General features: G+C 35.7%; 1 protein-coding gene across 1 annotated transcript in view; it reads left to right on the forward strand.

Annotated features, from left to right (window-relative positions):
- Positions 1–19,468, forward strand: part of TRAPPC12 (trafficking protein particle complex 12) — a 146,791-nt gene that overhangs the window by 42,770 nt on the left and 84,553 nt on the right. Inside the window, exon 4 of the mRNA XM_037812891.1 lies at positions 17,861–17,974. Coding sequence (XP_037668819.1) covers positions 17,861–17,974 — 114 coding nt within the window. The remainder of the gene's footprint in view (positions 1–17,860; positions 17,975–19,468) is intronic.

Here is a 19,468-nt window from a genome sequence, read left to right on the forward strand (position 1 = left end):
CTCTGTTTTCTCCGCTTGCATGCCTGACTCTCAAACCAGAGGATAGTCCAAATCTAATTTAGAAATTATTAGAGCTATGCTTAATCCTATGGTCCTGAATTGCAATAGGAGGGCTCCTCCCCCGATAGAGCAGAATGGGTCCTAGATCTGAGTTCTAGTCCTGTGTTCTAGTCTAGCCATCTGTTCTAGTTTGCTAATGCTGCAGAATGCTAAACACCAGAGATGGATTGGCTTTTATAAAAAGGGGGTTTATTTGGCTACACATTTACAGTCTTAAGGCCATAAAGTGTCCAAGGTAACACATCAGCAATCAGGAACCTTCACCGGAGGATGGCCAATGGCATCCAGAAAACCTCTGTTAGCTGGGAAGGCACATGGCTGGCATCTGCTCCAAACTTCTGGTTTCTAAATGGCTTTCTCCCAGGACGTTCCTCTCTAGCAAGCTTGCTCCTCTTCAAAAACATCACTCACAGCTGCACTGAGTTCCCTCTCTTTGAGTCAGCTCATTTATATGGCTCCACTGATCAAGGCCCACCCTGAATGGGTGGGGCCACGCCTCCATGGAAATATCCCATCAGTTATCATCCACAGTTGGGTGGGGCGCATCTCCATGCAAACAACCTAATCCTAACGTTCCAACTTAATCCCCACTATTATGTCTGCCCCACAAGATTGCATCAAAGAATATGGCTTTTTCTGGGGGACATAATACATTCAAACCGGCACACCATCTTAACTCACAAACTTAGAGTCTTTAGAAAGGTCAGATAACCTTATGGACTCCATTTCTTCATCTGTGAAATGAAGATGGAATGGAGGTCCCCAAGACTCCCTGCCAGGCAATATTTTGTGTTGTTAATTATCTCAAGGAATTAGGGAGTTCTGACTCCTAGAAAATTCGCTATGAAGCTAGTGTAAGTTTTTCAGAAACAATTATATTTCATTTATAGACTAATCAATATTCATCAGAAAATGTTTAGCCTAATAAGTGCATATTTAGTCAATAGTGCCAATTATCTGAGTAAATGTTTTATATTCACTCATCTGGGGAAAAATTATAAGAAACTGTAATAGCGTAAACATTTTCTACTTTCTAATTTCAGTTAGGAAAGAAGCCACTTTTTAAAAAGATTTATGTTTACTGAAAAAATGAATAAAATGGTGGATTTTTGCTTCATTTTTAATAGTCGTGATCTAGTTTGGGCTATAGAAAAGACAACTCTGTATATGATTTCATAGCAAGGGCTGAAGATACAATATATTTTGCTATTTTAATCATGTATGGAACATTTCATATTTGCAGAGTATTTGCAAATAGTTTTAGGTCACATTTAAATATTTTATTAGTGATGGGTATTATATAGTGAATATAAAATAAGAAAGGAGTCTTTACTGTGTAATATTTATTTGTTTCAAAAAGCTAAAAGTACCCATGACCAGATTTTCTCAGTTGTGTAGTTTTACACCCACAGAAGTTCTAATTCTTTTTATGTCTGTAAAGTAGACAGCAAATGAAGTTCACTGTATGTTGTACAAGCATCAGGGAATTGAATACCAAGAAACTCTTCATCTACTATATCTAAATCCTTAATTTTTCAAAAAAAAAAAAAATCTTTCCTTGAGCTTCATCTAACGTACTTAATAGCGTATATCTCCTGTACTTGGTTTTTTAAAAAAAAGAATATTATTTCAGCAAGCATTAATTTGGTTCCTGTGTATCAAACACTGTTCTAGGTACAGAGAAGGAGGGAGTATGGTCCCACTCCAGAGGCAATTAGTGTTGTGGAAGGGGAGATGAATGTGTGTATAATCCCTTTGTAAGAGACTGTTAAGAGTCTCATACAAGTGTACTTTTCCAGGAAGTAAGAGTCTCATCTACAAATGTGCTATCCTTTAATTTGCAAACCTTTTTTATCCTGATTTTATAAACAGCACATTCTAATTTTGCTTCAGAAACTTTTTAAAAATTCATTTATATAACCACTGCCTGTTAACACTTGAGTATATGTATATACATGCATAAACTTGTGTGTGTTATGTGTGAATATGTATATATACTATAAATAAGGTGTGTACATGTATGAATATATACATATTTGTGTGTGTGTATATATATCCTACACAGAAATTCATATTTTCCTTATATGTAGTTCTGTATCTTTTTATTATTTAACGTCTTAAGCATTTTGTCCTATCAAAGAATCTTTAAAAACACATTTTAATAGCTACATAATCTGAGGCTATTAAAAATAACCTTGGGATGAACCATTTTTTATAGAAATCTTCTCTACATATGTGATTATTTCTTAAGGATAAATTTTAGAAGAGGAATTACTAGGTCAAAGAATATGGACATTTTGAGGCTCTTAATGCAGTTGCTCAGTTGTTTTTTCCAAAAGATTATACCACTTTACATTTACCAGCAGCATCGGTATGCATGTTTTATCAAATCCTTGTCTTCTATGAGTTGTATCTAAAATCTTTTTTTTTTTCCTAACCTCTTAGATTAACAATCTTGTCTTAGTTTTCCAGGCTGCTAAGGAAAATACCACACAGTGGGTAGGCTTAACAACAGGATATTGGCTCACAGTGTGGAAGGCTAGAAATCCAGAATCGGTGTATCAATACAGCCATGCTTTCTCCCCCAGAGTCTGAAGCATTCTGGTGCTGTCTTGCCACATTCACTGGTGTTCTTTAGCTTACACCTCTCCCTCCTCCCATCACGTAGTGATCTCTCTCTCCTTGTATCTGCTCTTCTGGTCTCCCCTGAAACTTCCAGCTTCTGGCTTCTCCCTTGGCTTTCTCTGACTTCTCTTTATAAGGCCTCCAGTGATGCAGTTAGGCCATGTTTCACTAAAAATAACTTCTTCAAAAGGTCCTATTTGCAATGGGTTCACACCTGTAGGAACACGGATTAAGATTAAGCACCTGTGTTTTGTTGAGGTGCATAATTCAGTCTACCACACATGGCATTTCCTCTTTTTTCTGGATGATGAAAATCAACTCACTAGTACATTAGAGTTTGCATATCTTTGATTACTAGTGTGGTTAAATGTCATTTCATATGTTTACTATCTTTTTGTTCTATAAATTGTTTATTCCACAATTTTTTTGAATATTTTTTGTATCTAGGTACACTACTAAATCTATACTCTAAGAAATTTTTTGAATACACTAGGCATGTATACTACCACTAGAAGAGAAGGCAGGACATAATCATAATTGACCATTAACTTAGAACACCAGACTATATATAGTAAGTATGCAAAACAAATAAGATAGACGATATACTATAGCAGTATTTCTTAAACTTTTTTTCATTATCGACCTCCTAAGGAGACTTTTTACATGTTTTTTTTCCTAATTGCCCACCACCACCACCACCAACTACCATGAAATTAAATACCAAGGAATAATGTGTTGTTGGGTAAGATTGCTCTTTGGAGGTCCACTAATCATTATAATATCTAAGTTTTGTTTAATTCCCCCTCCCCAAGGATCAAATTCCACCCTCTAGGAGACAGTATTCCCCCCGCTGAGATTGCATGTTCTATGGTAATGAAAAATGGGAAAGTATCACCAGGGGCAGGAAAGCCATCACTGCCAAGCTAAGATTTGGTTAGGTTTTGAAGGCTTGTAGTCTTTGAACAAGTGAAAGAGAAAGAATTTCTGGCAAAAGGAATAGTAGGATGAACGAATGTGACAAGGTATGATTACATGTCTTATAGCCTGACTAAAATATGAGTAGGTTAGTGAAGGGAAGTGATGAGAGGAATAGATGAATTATATTTTCATCAAAAACAGATTTTACCATCATTTCCAGCTCTTGAAGGTGGCCAATTAAAAGGCTTAGAGGTGACGACAGTTTCTGGTAGAAGAGTTAAATGTTTTTAATAAGTTACTTTAAATAATTTATATCCTTTGTGCTCCTGTGGGCTTGCACTTTTAATTTTAGACCTAGTCTCTGCACTTACAACTTTGATGAAAATTAGGGATGCCTTTTAAACAAAAGTAAGCAGATAACTTAGTAAGTACATGAAAAAGTCTGACTGAGCTGAACAAGTAAGAAGTTGTATAATAATAAAATTATAATATAGGGAAATTTATTAGAACTCATTTACCAAACACTTATTAACTACCTGCTGTTTGCAGAGCACAGTATTCATCTTTGAGAGTTATGTGAAAAATAAATCACGTAGGTCTGCTCTCAAGGACTTACCAAGAAGAAAACAGTTGAATACTTTTAGTGCTAAATTGATGATTCAGAGATACTAGGATAATTTAATAATTACTATTTATAATTTTTATTTGTGGCTTTTCTAAATAAAACTTATGTTCACAAAAATTGACAGTTTTACTTTGTCTAACCAATACATACCCTGTCTCTTTATCTAGAACTTTTCAATTTTATGTTGCTTGTTATACTGCTTCCATCTGTGGTAGTCAAAAGTGGAATCCTTGAGCTCATGGGAACCTGATCTTATATTCTTTTATCCTAGGACAACTAGACACTATAATGGCAAAGGGGTGACCTAACATTATCTTAGTTTCCCAAAATCCTTTTAGAAACCCTTTATTCAAGAGTCTTTGAATAATAGATTAATAGAATATCATTTGGTCGGTTCAGTAGTATCAGTAGCTCTTGTTGAGTAGTGTTCAGTTAGTGATCAATTCTATATTTTTTGAAAAGCTGACATGTATTCAAATATACAAAATCAGAAAGTTATTAAATTATACCTGTATGTGTAGAATTGAATACTGCGCAGCATTAAAAATTATATTTTAAGAAAATATCTGAGGTTACAGGAAAGTTTTGAATGAAAAAAATATACAAAACAGTTTTTATTTAAGAAAAAGAAGAAATGATTGTAAGAATACACTCAAGAAAAAAAGTAAAAAAAAATATATATATACGAGAATATTCACAATGATATATCATAGTTCACAGTTGACTTTCTTTTTCGTTTTCATACTTTACTGTTTTCAAATTCTACAACATGAGCAAAGGATGAGTAGCATGTAGTGGGTGTTAGGTAATATTTTTTAAACAGCATACATTGTAGTAACATCAGAATTTAATAGGTATCAGTACATATTATTTACTCACTAGTACCCCACTACCCTAACCTGCTCTTCTCCTGTATTCCCTATATTAGCTAATGATAGCATCCATTTACCTAGTAGAGACCTGGAAATTTTTGTTCCTAAATATTTAATGTAAATATTCTGTCTCCACTATCATATCCCCTCCAGTCCTATGCTAAGTCAGGCCATTGTTTTCTCATGCCCATTTTACTTATCTCCTAATCCAATGATCTTCAAATGTTTTTGCTCACATAAATCCCCCAGTGAGAAAAACTAGGTACCCCATGAGACATTTTTAAGTTATCTAAAATGTATCATCATAAATTTAAATTGTTACCAAAGGATATAATTAATACCTAGCATATTATGTGTTGCATATGCATTTTACATATATTTCCATCAAAAACCCAGGACAGCAGATTAAGCTTATTCCATTCTTAGGAAATGCCTGCCATGTGACCTACTTGGCAGTCGGTAGTCATGAAAGCAACCAGTCAGATCAGGCATATTTTATCTTAGAAGAAATCTCACTTCATTTTTCAATCCAAATAAAATATCAGTATGATCCTGGCAACAATCACTCCACTTCTAAATTCTGATCATTAGAATTCCTTCTTCTACAGAGCTGTCAGAGTGATCCTTTCATCCCTCCCTCTTTCCTGAAACTCTGGGGATCTGGTGGCCTACTGTCCTAAGCTCACCTGCCGTTTCCCTACACCCTCTCCATACTCCAGTCACACCCGTCTTTTCAGCTTCTTGAATGTTCTCTGCTCATTTACCAGTTCATTAACTTCAAGTACTAATAAGATGTGCTCACAGCCTTTTTGGTCTTTCATGTCTTTGCTTTGTACCCTCTCTTTGGGATGGCTTTTTCCCTGCCTTGTCTATCTGCAGGATGTTTCATCTTGCAAGACTCACCTCTTCTATGATACTTCCCCCTGCTCCACCACATTGGGTTAGTTTCTTACCATGTTGGAGTATCCATAGCATACATATTTAATGCTACCTAGCCAGACAGACTCATAATACACTGTTTGATAATTATTTACTTATAAGCCTGTCCCTCATACCAAATTCATCATTGTATTTCACCTAGCATACAGTGTACTTCCTAGTAGGTTGAATAAATGTTTATTGAGTGGGTGAAGGCAGAGTGTTCCTATTTACAATATCCATAAAGACCTAGGACAGCTTTACCAGTCAAGCTTACTGCATAAATTGTACCTACTGACACCTTTGCCTCCCATTTACATACATTCTAACTTCCATAAATAGATATTTTTTATTCTTTTTCTCAAAAGTTTTCAGTTACCTAATGCTTAGGGATATTCTGTTAACTATCCTGCGTTTTCTTGCATTTCATGTTGTTTCTATCCTTGAAATCTAAGTTCTAAAAACACTGTATAGTCCTGCTTTTTCTCCCTTTCTGAAATGTTCTCTCTCCCTTTCAATGTTGACCGTTTCCTAAATGGGTATGCCTCTAAGCTCAACCATAGGTTTTCTATTCATATTTGTTCATCCCTCTCAGTAGGCAAACCTGCCTCTAATTGGACCTAGCTTCTACCTATTTGTCTGCTACTGCCAAATCCACTTCTTCAATGTTGTCCTCTCTCCTAGGCTCAGTCTTTTATCACACATGGTTACTTCTATTTAAATGTTCCACCATTTTCTGTAATTTTGTAAACCCAGCTACTCTTCCTCCAGCCTGCATCACCATGTCCTACCCTATACCTCGTATCAGTGGTGACTCAGTCACCCAGACTTAAAATTTAGGTTTTCTGTTTGCTTTTTAATTTCTCCATCTATCTCATCCTCCATATAAAACTAGTAACCTAATCCTACTGAATCTTTTTAATTTCCAGTCTTTAACTGTGGCTGTTAGAAAGGGACATAAAAATCCTCTTCCCCAAGAACAGGGGTGGGGCATGGCCAAACACAGATCATGGCTTTTGATGATCAAATTCAGATTGCTGGGTCCTGGCTCTGAGCTACTGTTTCAGTCCACCCTGGACAAAAGCAGCAACTGCCATTGTTTCCACCCAGCTTCTGACAGGGGAGGAGGCCATGGAGGTTTAAAGACACGATGCCTCCTTAAGGCTAGAGGGAACAGTTTGCTGAAGAGTGCCATCTTCTGGGCAGGACAGGAAAGTGCAGCTTCAGGGAGCCATCCAAAAGGCTTTTGGCATCTTTCCTGACCCTCTCCTCAGGGCATTTGGGAGCTGGTTAGTGCTCTATTCATGGATCTCTGGCCCTGTTTTGGCTGGGAATTACTGACTGGGGAAAGTCCTTTCTGGGGTGACCCTCCTTGCAGAACTTGCCCTCCAGGCAAAAGCAGCTAGGGAGAAAGAAAGGAATGCAAAAAAAAAAAAAACCTACAAAGGCAACAAAACAAAAACAAACAGAACAGATCATGACTCCAGGAGAAGGAACAGAGGAAAAGAAGCCTTCTCCTGGGGGTGAAACAATTGCACAAATAGTGCAACCTTAAAAATTGCACCACATATCCAGGGCAAGAATCAGATGAGGAAGAGCTAAAAACATCTGATCAGTTAAACAGGGGCTATTCTAAAAGTCTAGAATAAGTTGGATCAAGTGTCAAAGAAGACCCTAACATAAATCCAATCAATAATAAAACCCTGGGCAAGAGAGAGGAACTGACCTTCAGAGTAAAATCATAAAGATAATCAGCAAAAAAAAAATCACAAGCTATACTAAGAAAAGCGAGATATAGCCCAAAGAACATATTAAAACTTTGGAGGAGACAGAATTTGGAACAACTGATCGAAGACGTTCTAGTGGATTTCCTAAACCAATTCAAGAAGATGAAGGAAAATATGACTAAAGAGATAAAGGATATTAAGAAGACACTGTGTGGCCATAAAGAAAAATTTGAAAGTATAAAAAGAAACATAAAAAAAGAAACATAACAGAAATTATGGGAATGAAAGGCAATAGAGGAGATTAAAAATATACTAGAGGCATCAAACAGCATATTTGAAAAGGCAGAAGAAAGAATCAGTGAACTAGAAGACAGGACAATTTGAACTCTTACAGGGAGAAGAACAGAGAGAAGAATGGAAAAAATTGAGCAGAGTCTCAGGGATTTCAGTGACAGCAAGAAGGATAAAAATACAAATAATATGTCATGGAGGAAAAAGGGACAGAAAGAATATTTGAGGAAATAATGGCCAAAAATTTCCAACCTCTTACGAAGGACATAAATATACATGTCCAAGAAGCGCAACGTACTCCAAACAGAATAAATCCTAATAGGCCTACTCCGAGACACATACTAATTATAATGTCCAATGCTAAATATAAAGAGAACCCTAAAAGCAGCAATAGAAGAGTGATTCATCTCAAACAAGGGCTCTGCAACAAGAGTAAGTGCTGATTTCTCATTAGAAACCATGGAGGCTAGAAGGCAGTGGAACAATATATAGAAGGTTCTGAAAGAGTAAAACTGCCAGACAACAATTCTTTATCCACTAAAACTCCCCTTCCAAAAAGAAGAAAAGTTCAAATTATTCACAGATAAACAGAAACTGAGTTTGCCAAAAGAGACCTGCCCTACAAGAAATACTAAATGGAGTTCTTCAGGCTGAAAGGAAAAGACAGAAAAGAGAGGCTTGGAGGAGAGTGTAGAAATGAAGATTATCAGTAAGGTTAACTAAAAGGGTAAAGAGAGAGACAAAAATATGATATGACATAAAAGCCAAAGGATAAAATAGTCAAAGTAAATAATACTGCTACAGTAATAACATTGAATATTTAATGGATTAACCTCCCCAATCAAAAGACACAGATTGGCAAAATGGATAAAAAAAATATAATCCATCTATATGCTGTCTACAAGAGACTCACCTTAGACCCGAGGATATAAATAGGGTAAAAGTGAAAGGTAGGAAAAAGATATTCCACGCAAACAGTAACCAAAAAAGAGCTGGGGTAGCTATATTATCAGGAAAAAAAAAGGCTTTAAATGGAAAACTTAAAAGAGACATAGAAGGACACTATATATTAATAAAAGGGGTAATTAACCAAGAAGAAATAATTGTAAATATGTATACAGCTAACCAAGGAGCCCAAATTATATGAGGCAAACATTGGCAAAATTGAAAGGAGAAATAGGCACCACTAGAATAGTAGCTGGAGACTTAAAGATATCACTCTCATCATTATATAGAACATTTCAGCCAGGGAAACAGAGAACTTGAATGATATGGTAGATGAACTAGACCTAACAGACATATACAGAACAGTACACCCCACTAAGCAGGATATACATACTTCTCAAGTGCTCATGGATCATTCTCCAGGATACACCACTTGTTGGGTCACAAAAGAGGTGTAAATAAATTTAAAAGATTGAAATTATACAAAGCACTTTCTCTGAACATACTAGAATGAAGCTAGAAATCAATAATAGATGGAGAACTGGAAAATTCACGAACATTTGGAGGTTAAACAACACACTCTTAAACAATCAGTGGGTCAGAGAAGAAATTGCAAGAAAAATCAGTAAATATCTTGGGACAAAAGAAAACAAGAATACAACATATCAAAATTTATTGGATGCAACGAAGACGGTGCTCAGAGGTAAATTTATAGCCTTAAACTTCTATATCTTTGAACTAAAGTCAAAGACCTAACTGCACACTTGTAGTAATGAGAAAAAGAACAGCAAATGAGTCCCAAAGCAAGCAGAAGGAAGGAAATAACAAAGATTAGAGTAGAAATAAGTAAAATTGACAATTAAAAATAACAAAATCAACAAAACCAAAAGTTGGTTCTTTGACAAGATCAATAAAATTGACAAACCCTTATCTAGACTGACAGAGAAAAAGAAGATGCTAGTAAATAAAATCAGAAATGACAGGAGGAACCTCACTGCTAAGCCCACAGAAATAAAAAGGATCATAAGAGGATACTGTAAACAACTGTATGCCAATAAATTAGAAAACGTAGATGAAATGGACAAATTCCTAGAAACACATGAACAACTTACACTGACTCTAGAAGAAATAGGAGACCTCTACAGACCAATTACAAATAAAGAGATTGAATCAGTCATCAACAAACAAAGCTCAGGACCAGATGGCTTCACAGGTGAATTCTAACAGTCATTCCAAAAGACATAGTACCATTTCCTGCTCAAACTCTTTCCAAAAATTGAAGAGGAGTGAACACTACCTAACTCATTACCCAGTACCAAAGCCAGATAAAGATACCACAAGAAAAGAAAATCACAGATCAATTTCTCTAATGAATATTCATGCAAAAATATTCAACAAAATACTTGCAAATCAAATCAAACAACACATCGAAAGAATTAATCACCATCGTCAAATGGGTTTTATCCCAAGCATGGAAAGGTGTCTTAACACAAGAAAATCAATTAATGTAATAATCACATTAACGAAATGAAGAGGAAAACCACATGATCATCTCGATTGACACAGAAAAGGCATTTGACAAAATCCAGCATCTTTTCTTGATAAAAACACTTCAAAAGATAGGAATCGATGGAAACTCCCTCAACAAGATAAAGGGCATATATTAAAAAAACCCACAACTAGCATCACACTCAATGGAAAAAAAACAGAAATCTTTCACTCTAAGACCTGGAACAAGATAAGAATGCCCACTGTCAACACTATTATTCAACATTGTGCTAAAGTTCTAGCTAGAGCAGTTGGGCAAGAAAGAGAAATAAAAGGCATCAAAATAGGAAAGGAAGAAGTAGAACTTTCACTATTTGCAGGTAATATGATCCTACAGTTAGAAAGTCCCATAAAATCTACAACAAAGCTACTAGAGCTAATAAATGAATTCAGCAAAGTGGCAGTATATAGGATCAGCATCCAAAAATCAGTAGTGTTTCTGTTCAGTAGTAATGATCAATCTGAGGAGGAAATCAAGAAAAAAATTCCATTTGCAGTAGTAACTTAATTAAATATCTGGGAATAATTTTAACCAAGGATGTAAAGTACTTGTGCACAGAAAACTACAAAACATTGCTAAAAGAAATCAAAAGAGACTTAAATAAATGGAAGGACATTTGGTGTTTATGGATTGGATGACCAAGTATGTATGGTTAAGATGTCAATTCTACCCGAATTGACTTATACATTCAAAGCAATCCCCATCAAAATTCAAATAGCCTACTTTGCATAAATGGAAAAGCCAATTATCAAATTTATTTGGAAGGGTAAGGGACCCCAAATAGTCTAAAACATTTTGAAAAAGAATGAATACAGAGGACCTACTACATCTTGACTTTAAAGCATATTACAAAGGTACAGTGATCAAAAAAGCATGGTACTGGCATAAAGATAGCTATATTGACCAATGAAACTGAATTGAGAGTTCAGAAATAAACCTTCACATCTACAGCCAACTGATATTTGATAAGGCTGACAAGTCCACTCAACTGGGATGGAATAGTCTTCAACAAATGGTTCTGGGAGAACTGGATATCCATGTGCAAAAGAGTGAAAGAGGACTCCTGTCTCACTTTATACAAAAATTTACTCAAAATGGATCAGACCTAAATATAAGAACCAGAACCATAAGACCCCTAGCAGAAAATGTGAGGAAGCATCTCTGAGATCTTGTAGTAAGCAATGGTTTCATAGACTTTATACCAAAGCGTAAGCAACAACAACAACAAAACAATAGACAAATGAGACCTCCTCAAAATTAAAAACGTTTACGCTTCAAAGGACTTTGTCAAGAAAGTGAAAAGGCAGCCTAGTCAATGGTAAAAAAAATATTTGAGAACTGCATATCTGATAAGGCTTAATGTCCAGAATATGTGAAGAAATCCTACAACTCAATAATAAAAAGGCAACCCAATTGAAAAATGGGCAAAAGACTTAAATAAACATTTCTCCAAAGAAGAAATACAAATTGGCTAAAAAGCAAATGAAATGATGCTCAGCTTCACTAGCTATTAGGGAAATGGAAATCAAAACCACGAGACATCGTTTCACACCTACTAGAATGGCCACTATTAAAAAAAAATAGAAAACCACAAGTGTTGGGGAGGATGTGGAGAAATAGGAAAACTCATTCACTGCTGGTGGGAATGTAAAATGGTGCAGCCGCTATGGAAGATAGTTTGGCGGTTCCTCAGAAAGCTAAGTATAGCACTGCATATGAACTGGCAATCCCGCTACTAGGAACAGATACACGAACAGACATTTGCACACCAGTGTTCATAGCAGCATTATTCACAATTGCCAATAGATAGAAGCAACCCAAGTGCCCTTCAACCAATGAACAGATAAACAAAATGTGATATATACATACAATGGAATATTATTCAGCAGTAAGAATAAGTGAAGTCCTGATGCATGTGACAACCTGGATGAACTTTGAGGACATTATGCCAAGTGAAATAAGACAAACACAAAAGGACAAATATTGTATGATCTTACTGATAATTATAAGTTAATATAATAAGTTAATTATAACAATAATTAACTTATAATTACTTAATAAGTAATTACTTAATAAGTAATTATAACTTACTAATTATAATATGTTAACTCATAGAGTTAGTGTCTACAATATAGGTTACTAGGAGATAGAATGGGGGTAAAGAATGGGGAGCTGATGCTTAATTTGTGCAGAATTTCTATTTAGGTTGACTGTAATATTTAGAAATGGATAGTGTAATGTTTAGAAATGGATAGTGGTAATGGTAGCACATTATTCAGAGTGTAATTAACAGCACTGCATTATGTTTGTATATGGTTGAAAGGGGAAGTTTGGGGTTATGTATGTTACCAGAAAGTTAGAGGATAAAACATGGAAGTGTGTAACACAGTGAATCCTGTTGTGGATGATGATGGATGGCATTAATAGTAGAAGTATGAAAATGTTCTTTCATGAATTAAACAAATGTATGATTAAAACAAGGTATTACTATTAGGGTGGTTTATGGAAAAAATATACCTAATGTAAACTATGGACTATAGTTAATTGTAGTATTTAATATTCTTTCATCAGTTGTAACAAAGTACACAGTAATGCAATGGGGGAACAATTGGGGGGGTATATGGGAACAATTGGGGGGGTATATGGGAACACTATTTTTTATAGAACTTTTTGGTAAACTTATAACTTCTCTAATTAAAAAATAGTCATATTTTGAAAAACATTATGCTGAGTGAAAGAAATCAGACACAAAGTACTATATATTGTATGATTCCATTTATATAGTAGTATTTATATAGGGCTGGGGACGGATAGAGGAATTGAGAGGTGACTGCCAAGAGGAATGTGGTTTTCTTTTTGGAGTCATCAGAACATTCTAAAATTGGTTGTAGCAATGAATTCACATCGCTGTGAATATACTAAAAGCCATTGAGTGTACATTTTGGGTGGATTGTATGGTATGTGAATATATCTCGGTAAAGCTGCTTTTAAAAAAATTAGCAATAATCCATGCAAAAAAAAATGTAATTATGAACATGTCATCCCTGCTTGCCATTACCCTTAGAAGGCCGTTTCCAGCTTCGTCAGCCTCATGCCACCCTAATTCTCATGGTGTCCTCTCTTTCCACACTGGCCTTTTATTCATTGCTCCTTTTGTCCAGCCACACTCCCTTTCATAGCAGGACTCGGCACATGCCATTTCTTCTTCTAGGAGGAAATGTGCTTCAGATTTCAGGTTAAGAGAAATTTCCTTAGGGAATTCATCCCTGACCTCTCTGTGTAGATCAGATGCCACTAACAGTAAAGGCAAGAAATGTTTAACAGGAAATCAGGGAACATAACAGCAATTAATTGCCCCTTGCTACAGGATTTGGTTACATACATATATAACACTGGTTTGAACTTGGCAGAATATCTTTCCCTCTCGCTTTTTCACATTTGCAATTCAAAGAGTATATATAGCCATTTTTATTGTATAAAATGACTATTGCATTGAATTTAGACTAGAGAAAGTATTTGAAGTTAGTTTTAGAAAATTATCTTAACCAATCTAAAAATATTTCAACATGAACATGGAAATCCTATATTACTTGCGATCATTTTTGTTATGATTTGGACAGTTTGCGGAAAAGTGGCTCCAGCTTCATCTTTACAGTTGACCAGTGGTTCTCAGATTTATGCAAGTGGCTGAGAACCAGTGTAAATATAACACTCTCAATGCGTGTAGTCATCATATGATCTAGGAACAGTTTTAATAGCAGAAAACCTGACTGTCTTGTGTGTGTGTGTGTGTGTGTGTGTGTGTCAGTCAGTCTCCTCATCACACACACACACACATAGATGCAAAATATATTTTAAGAAATCACTTGTGAGTTGCCCTATTAATATTTGCAGCTTGTTTATTAGTGTTGTTGGTGTTGTGTAGGCTTGCCCTCACTATCAAGCTGTGCAGATGCAAGTATAAGGATAAAAAATGAGAGAAAAATATTTAAAAGTCTATCCATTAACTTATTCTGTAAAATTGGGAAAAATTCATTAGTCTCATTTATCATTAGATATATAGTGACCTGAAAGAACTTCTGCTGTACACAGAAGCCAGTCCTGAAAGGTCTGACATTTTATTTTCAAGAAAAAAATTAGAATAAAATAAAAAAAATAGTAATGCAGCAAGGCTACCTAGTATTGGCGCATTCACCCTGAACATCAAAAGGCATTTGGTTGGACCAAGGAAAGGTGAATTTGAAGTAAGAAATAGAGTTATTGGTTCAATAATTTTTAAAGTTATTTTATAAAGTTGATAATGTCAGAAGTTACCATCCTTCGGACAACCTGATCATCTTGCTTTTTCTTGTATAACAATATATCCTTATAGTGAACTAGTTAGTTTTATTCTATACTACCACCCTTTGATTTAGCAGAATGTAAATGATCCAGAATCACCTAGAATCTAGGTAGAAAAGAGGAAAAATCACTATATTTAAATAGTATCTCCAATTAAAAGTAATTCCTTATATGTTTAATATATATTTTATGGTTTGCAAAACCCTTCCAAATACTTTTTTTTAATGTTATCTTCATAGCAACTCTAATGAGATGAAAGTTACCTTTCTTTAATAGATGAGTAAAAAGTTGTGGGGTGTGGTGGGCAGGGAGTTCACACATTTGCCCAAGGATATAGTTATAGTTTGAAGAGAGATTCAAATCCAGGTCTTCTTACTCTAAGGCTGGTGCTTGCAATAAGCGCTTGGGTCTTGCCTTCGCCAGGCTGCTTGTTTAATCTCATCTAGGTCACTAAAATAACAGAAGAGGCACTTACGGAGGCCGTGCCCTTTTTCCTATGCTGACTGACCGTCTTTAAGTGTGCCGAGGAAATTGGACCCTTATTGTAGGGTTTGTACAAAAGAACCAGCCTTCCCGTGAACTGCGCTGCTGAGCTAACTCCTTTATCTGTGCCCTCACTGGATGCCTCCCTGGCAAGATTCCATCTCTTGGGAGACCGGGGGAGCAAAGGAAGAGATGGATAAAATCCTATGGGTTTAAGCTTAAATACATAGCTGATAGGCTTGCCTTCGTAATAAATATGTGTCTTCATTTCACAAAATCATAAATGTTGATGCTGAAAAAACCTTTGCAATCGGTCTCCCTCATTTGATAGATGAAGAGAGACTGAAGCCCAGGAAGAATTAATGACTTATATAAGATCACACCACTAATTAGTAATAGAGCTAGGGTTGTTCCAAAGTTCCTAACTGCTCATCAGTGCTCCATCCTTACGTGATACAACTTCACTAGCACACACGTGCCCATGCACACATTCAAAAGATAGAAAAGAAAAAATAGGAAGGGTACTTCTGTGAGGAGCTGGTGTTAGTCCTAGCTGACAGCATTATTAAAAAAAAAAAATTAATTCAAACTAATAGGGAAGAACAGGATGAATTTATGTAAGAACAATAGAACAATTTTGGAATTTTTTAAACTACGTTATTAACATTTTTAATGTTGACTTCATAACTGACATTGTGTTAAGTGTTTTCATATATGTTATCATATTTAGTCCTCACATCAACCAGGTGGGATAGATTCTCTCAGCTTTGTAAATTTGAGATTACACTGAACTGGCCCAAGGTTAAGCAGCATGCCAAAGGTTACATCTCTTACAGAGGTTAAAATCTACCTTTCTAGACTGCAGTGCACCTTGCAGCTGTTTTGCCAGAAGTTACAGTCTCTAAATTAGCTCCTGCCCAGGGGAAGCCCAAATAAAGGGACTTCAGGACTACTTTAATGAAAAATTGAGAATAATTTTCCTTCTGTAAGTTCTTCAGTAACAGAACCCATGTTTTCCATATCCCCGCCGCTTAGTTTTCTACCTGGTTTGTAGATGGTGCCCAATAAAGAACAGTGAATGAGTGAGTTAGTTTATAAAATAGGTGTACATCATACTCTAATATGTGTTTTTTAAATATGATCACATTACTTCTTGCTTAAAATCCTTCAGTGGTTACACTTTGCCCTTAGGGTAAGTCTGGAATCTCTCACATGGCCCTGAGGCCCTGCCTATATTTTCATTCTCATCTGTCACCGCTCTCTCTTCTCTGCCTGTGCTCCAGCCATCCTGGATTTATTCCAGTTCTTCAAACACGTCTTTGAGATGCCTCCAGGCATTCACTCATACAGTTCTGTCTGCCAGGAGAGGCCTTCAGCTCTTCTTGACCTGGCTTATTCTTAGTCATTCTTCAGGTCTCAGCCTAAATGTCATTACCTTGAGAAAACTTCCTTTACTGCCACTCCCACCTGAGGCTCAGTTAGGCCACCCAGTTACACACTCTCTAAAATTCTATACCTCTTCTTCAAGAAGCACTTCCCATGCACACAAAATCATTTCATTAATTTTTGAGAAAACATTATTTAAAGTCTTTCTTCTTTGCTGGATCATAAGTTTAATTAATGAGTGCAGGGATATAACTTTTCATTCGCCACTGTGTCCACAGAACCTTGCACAGTCTCTACCATGTAGAAGGGACTGAAAAGTTCTGTGACTCGCTATATAAATGAGTACATCCAAAGTATAAAAAAATGGTGTCTATTGTATTGGGCAAACATACATTGAACATCCACTTTTAGCTCCTTAAAGAGTTTAACGTTCTCTCTGATAATATTTTCCCTTTAATATGCCTAATAGCCCTCCTTTCTTTATTGCATAAGGGCAAAGGTAAACACAAGAGAGTCCAAAATAATGAGCCAGTGTGCCAATAGCAGCTAGGCTTTCCATGGTTCAAGTTATAAGATGAAGTAATCTGAAAGAATACTGTGTATTAAAAGACTGACCTACAACATATTAGCATAATTCATTGATTCTTTTCATATTGATAAAATAGAAATATGTTAAACATAAAACCACTTATTTTATAGTCAGATGCAGATCTTATCAATACAAATAAATGTATTCAACACATAGCATAAAATTAAATTACTGATTTTAGATTGACAGAAATCACAGGATAGAATTATCTTGCTAGGAAGGAAACCAGTGTTATAAATTGAAGGAGGGTGTGGGGGACTTTGCAATAAGGAGTCTCCTTCTTCTGTTCTATTAATTGTTAAACTTTCATTTTTTTGTTTTCTGATCCCCCTGAACTGTATCTCATGCTTGGCTCCCCTTATTGCCTAATTATACATGCAACATTGACAAATGACATTCTTCTTTGTACTGGCCAGCTGACTGGCCTTGTCATTATTACTAATGGCTAGATAGAGATGCTTCTGGCAAAGCAAGCACCTGTGTGTTTTAGTGGCTCTGTTTTTTGGTTACTTTTTCCATTGTGTCTTTCAGAACAGCAAAAACTGGAGGGCAGCAGTTGACCTGTGTGGACGCCTCCTTACAGCCCATGGTCAAGGCTATGGCAAGAGTGGGCTGCCTACCAGTCATACGACAGATTCACTGCAGGTAGAACACCTTTTGATTGCTGTATTTTTACTTGGCTTGTCATAATTTGGGTCATGGGAAGGGATCACGGGTCTTTCATGCCAATAAGAGCAATTTTAGAACAAAAAAAAGGGATTTTTTAATACATTTTTTTATTGTGAAATTTAACATATATACAGAACAGTGATAACTTTCAACATACAATTTAACAGGTAGTTAGAAAGCAAATTTCAAAGAATGTTAAAGGTTACGGTTTCACAATTTCAGTTATTTCTTTGTTGTGATATATAACATATATACAGAAAGGGGATAACTTTCAAAGTACAATTTAACAAGTAGTTATATAGGTAATTTCAAAGAATGTTATGGGTTACAGTTCCACAGTTTCAGTTATTTCCTTATCGTGAAATATAAGATATATACAGAAAGGTGGTAACTTTCAAAGTACAATTTAATGAGTAGCTGTAGAGCAAATTTCAAAGAATGTTATGAGTTACAGTTCCACCATTTCAGTTATTTCCTCCTAGCTATAAAAAATGGATTTTTATATTCTGAATTTAATCTCAGTATTGGATTACTCTAGTTCATTCTTCCCTAAATTCTCCTAGAGCAAGAATTTCCATTCATACTATATGTATTATACTGATATGAATGGAAATTCTCACTCTACCCCTTTATGAAGTAAATATTGTGCATCCCAGAAATTCATTCACAAGGTGCTCAGCACTTGATCTCCACAATAAAGACCAGACGTGGTATAAGAATGGCAAATAGGTTTCTCCTCTTATGATTGGTAATGACTACTAGGTTGTGAAGGATTCTGAGACTTGTCTAGGCTGAGTGGAAAAGGTTGACATGATCACTTGGTTATGTCTGCCACAAGGGAGTAATGTATATATGCCATGTGTTTGCTATCCCTGCTGTAATAGAATCACTTGCTTTTACATTTAAAAAGAAAAAAAAAATACACAAAATAGAGTTGGGGGAGAAAAGGAAATTCTCTGAGGAGAACAAAGAGCTATAAAAGTCCTTAAATTTTTCCTTTCCATGGAGAGTTTTTCATTTTTACTCTAACTCATAGGTGAATCACCCAGAATTAAACAAATCACCAGATACTCGAAAGCAGTAAAAAACTCTTGCGAGGAATAACTCTAGGGAGATCTGATGATTTATATCAGGCATGCTCCCTTTTTCTTTCATCTTTTCCCATCAAGAAGTGACTGTGTGTAGGGAAGATAAGAGAAGGGACTCTAACTTTAGATATACTTCCTTCTTCCTCACCTCTCCAGCTACTGGTTTGCCAAGTTACAGATTATTTCTCTTCCGTATCTCTTAAATCATTACTACCCACAATTCAGGCCCTCATTGGAATATTGTTTTAGCCTCCTGTGTGAGCTTATTTCAAGTCTTTCTGTTTATTCACATTCCTTCAATAAACTGGCTCCAAAGTAATCTTAAAGCAGAGTTTTGATCATCTCTCTTCCCATTGCCCATAAAACTAAATTTAATCTCCCC

This window comes from Choloepus didactylus, chromosome 20 (assembly GCF_015220235.1).
Source record: "Choloepus didactylus isolate mChoDid1 chromosome 20, mChoDid1.pri, whole genome shotgun sequence".
NCBI classification, from domain to species: Eukaryota; Metazoa; Chordata; class Mammalia; order Pilosa; family Megalonychidae; genus Choloepus; species Choloepus didactylus.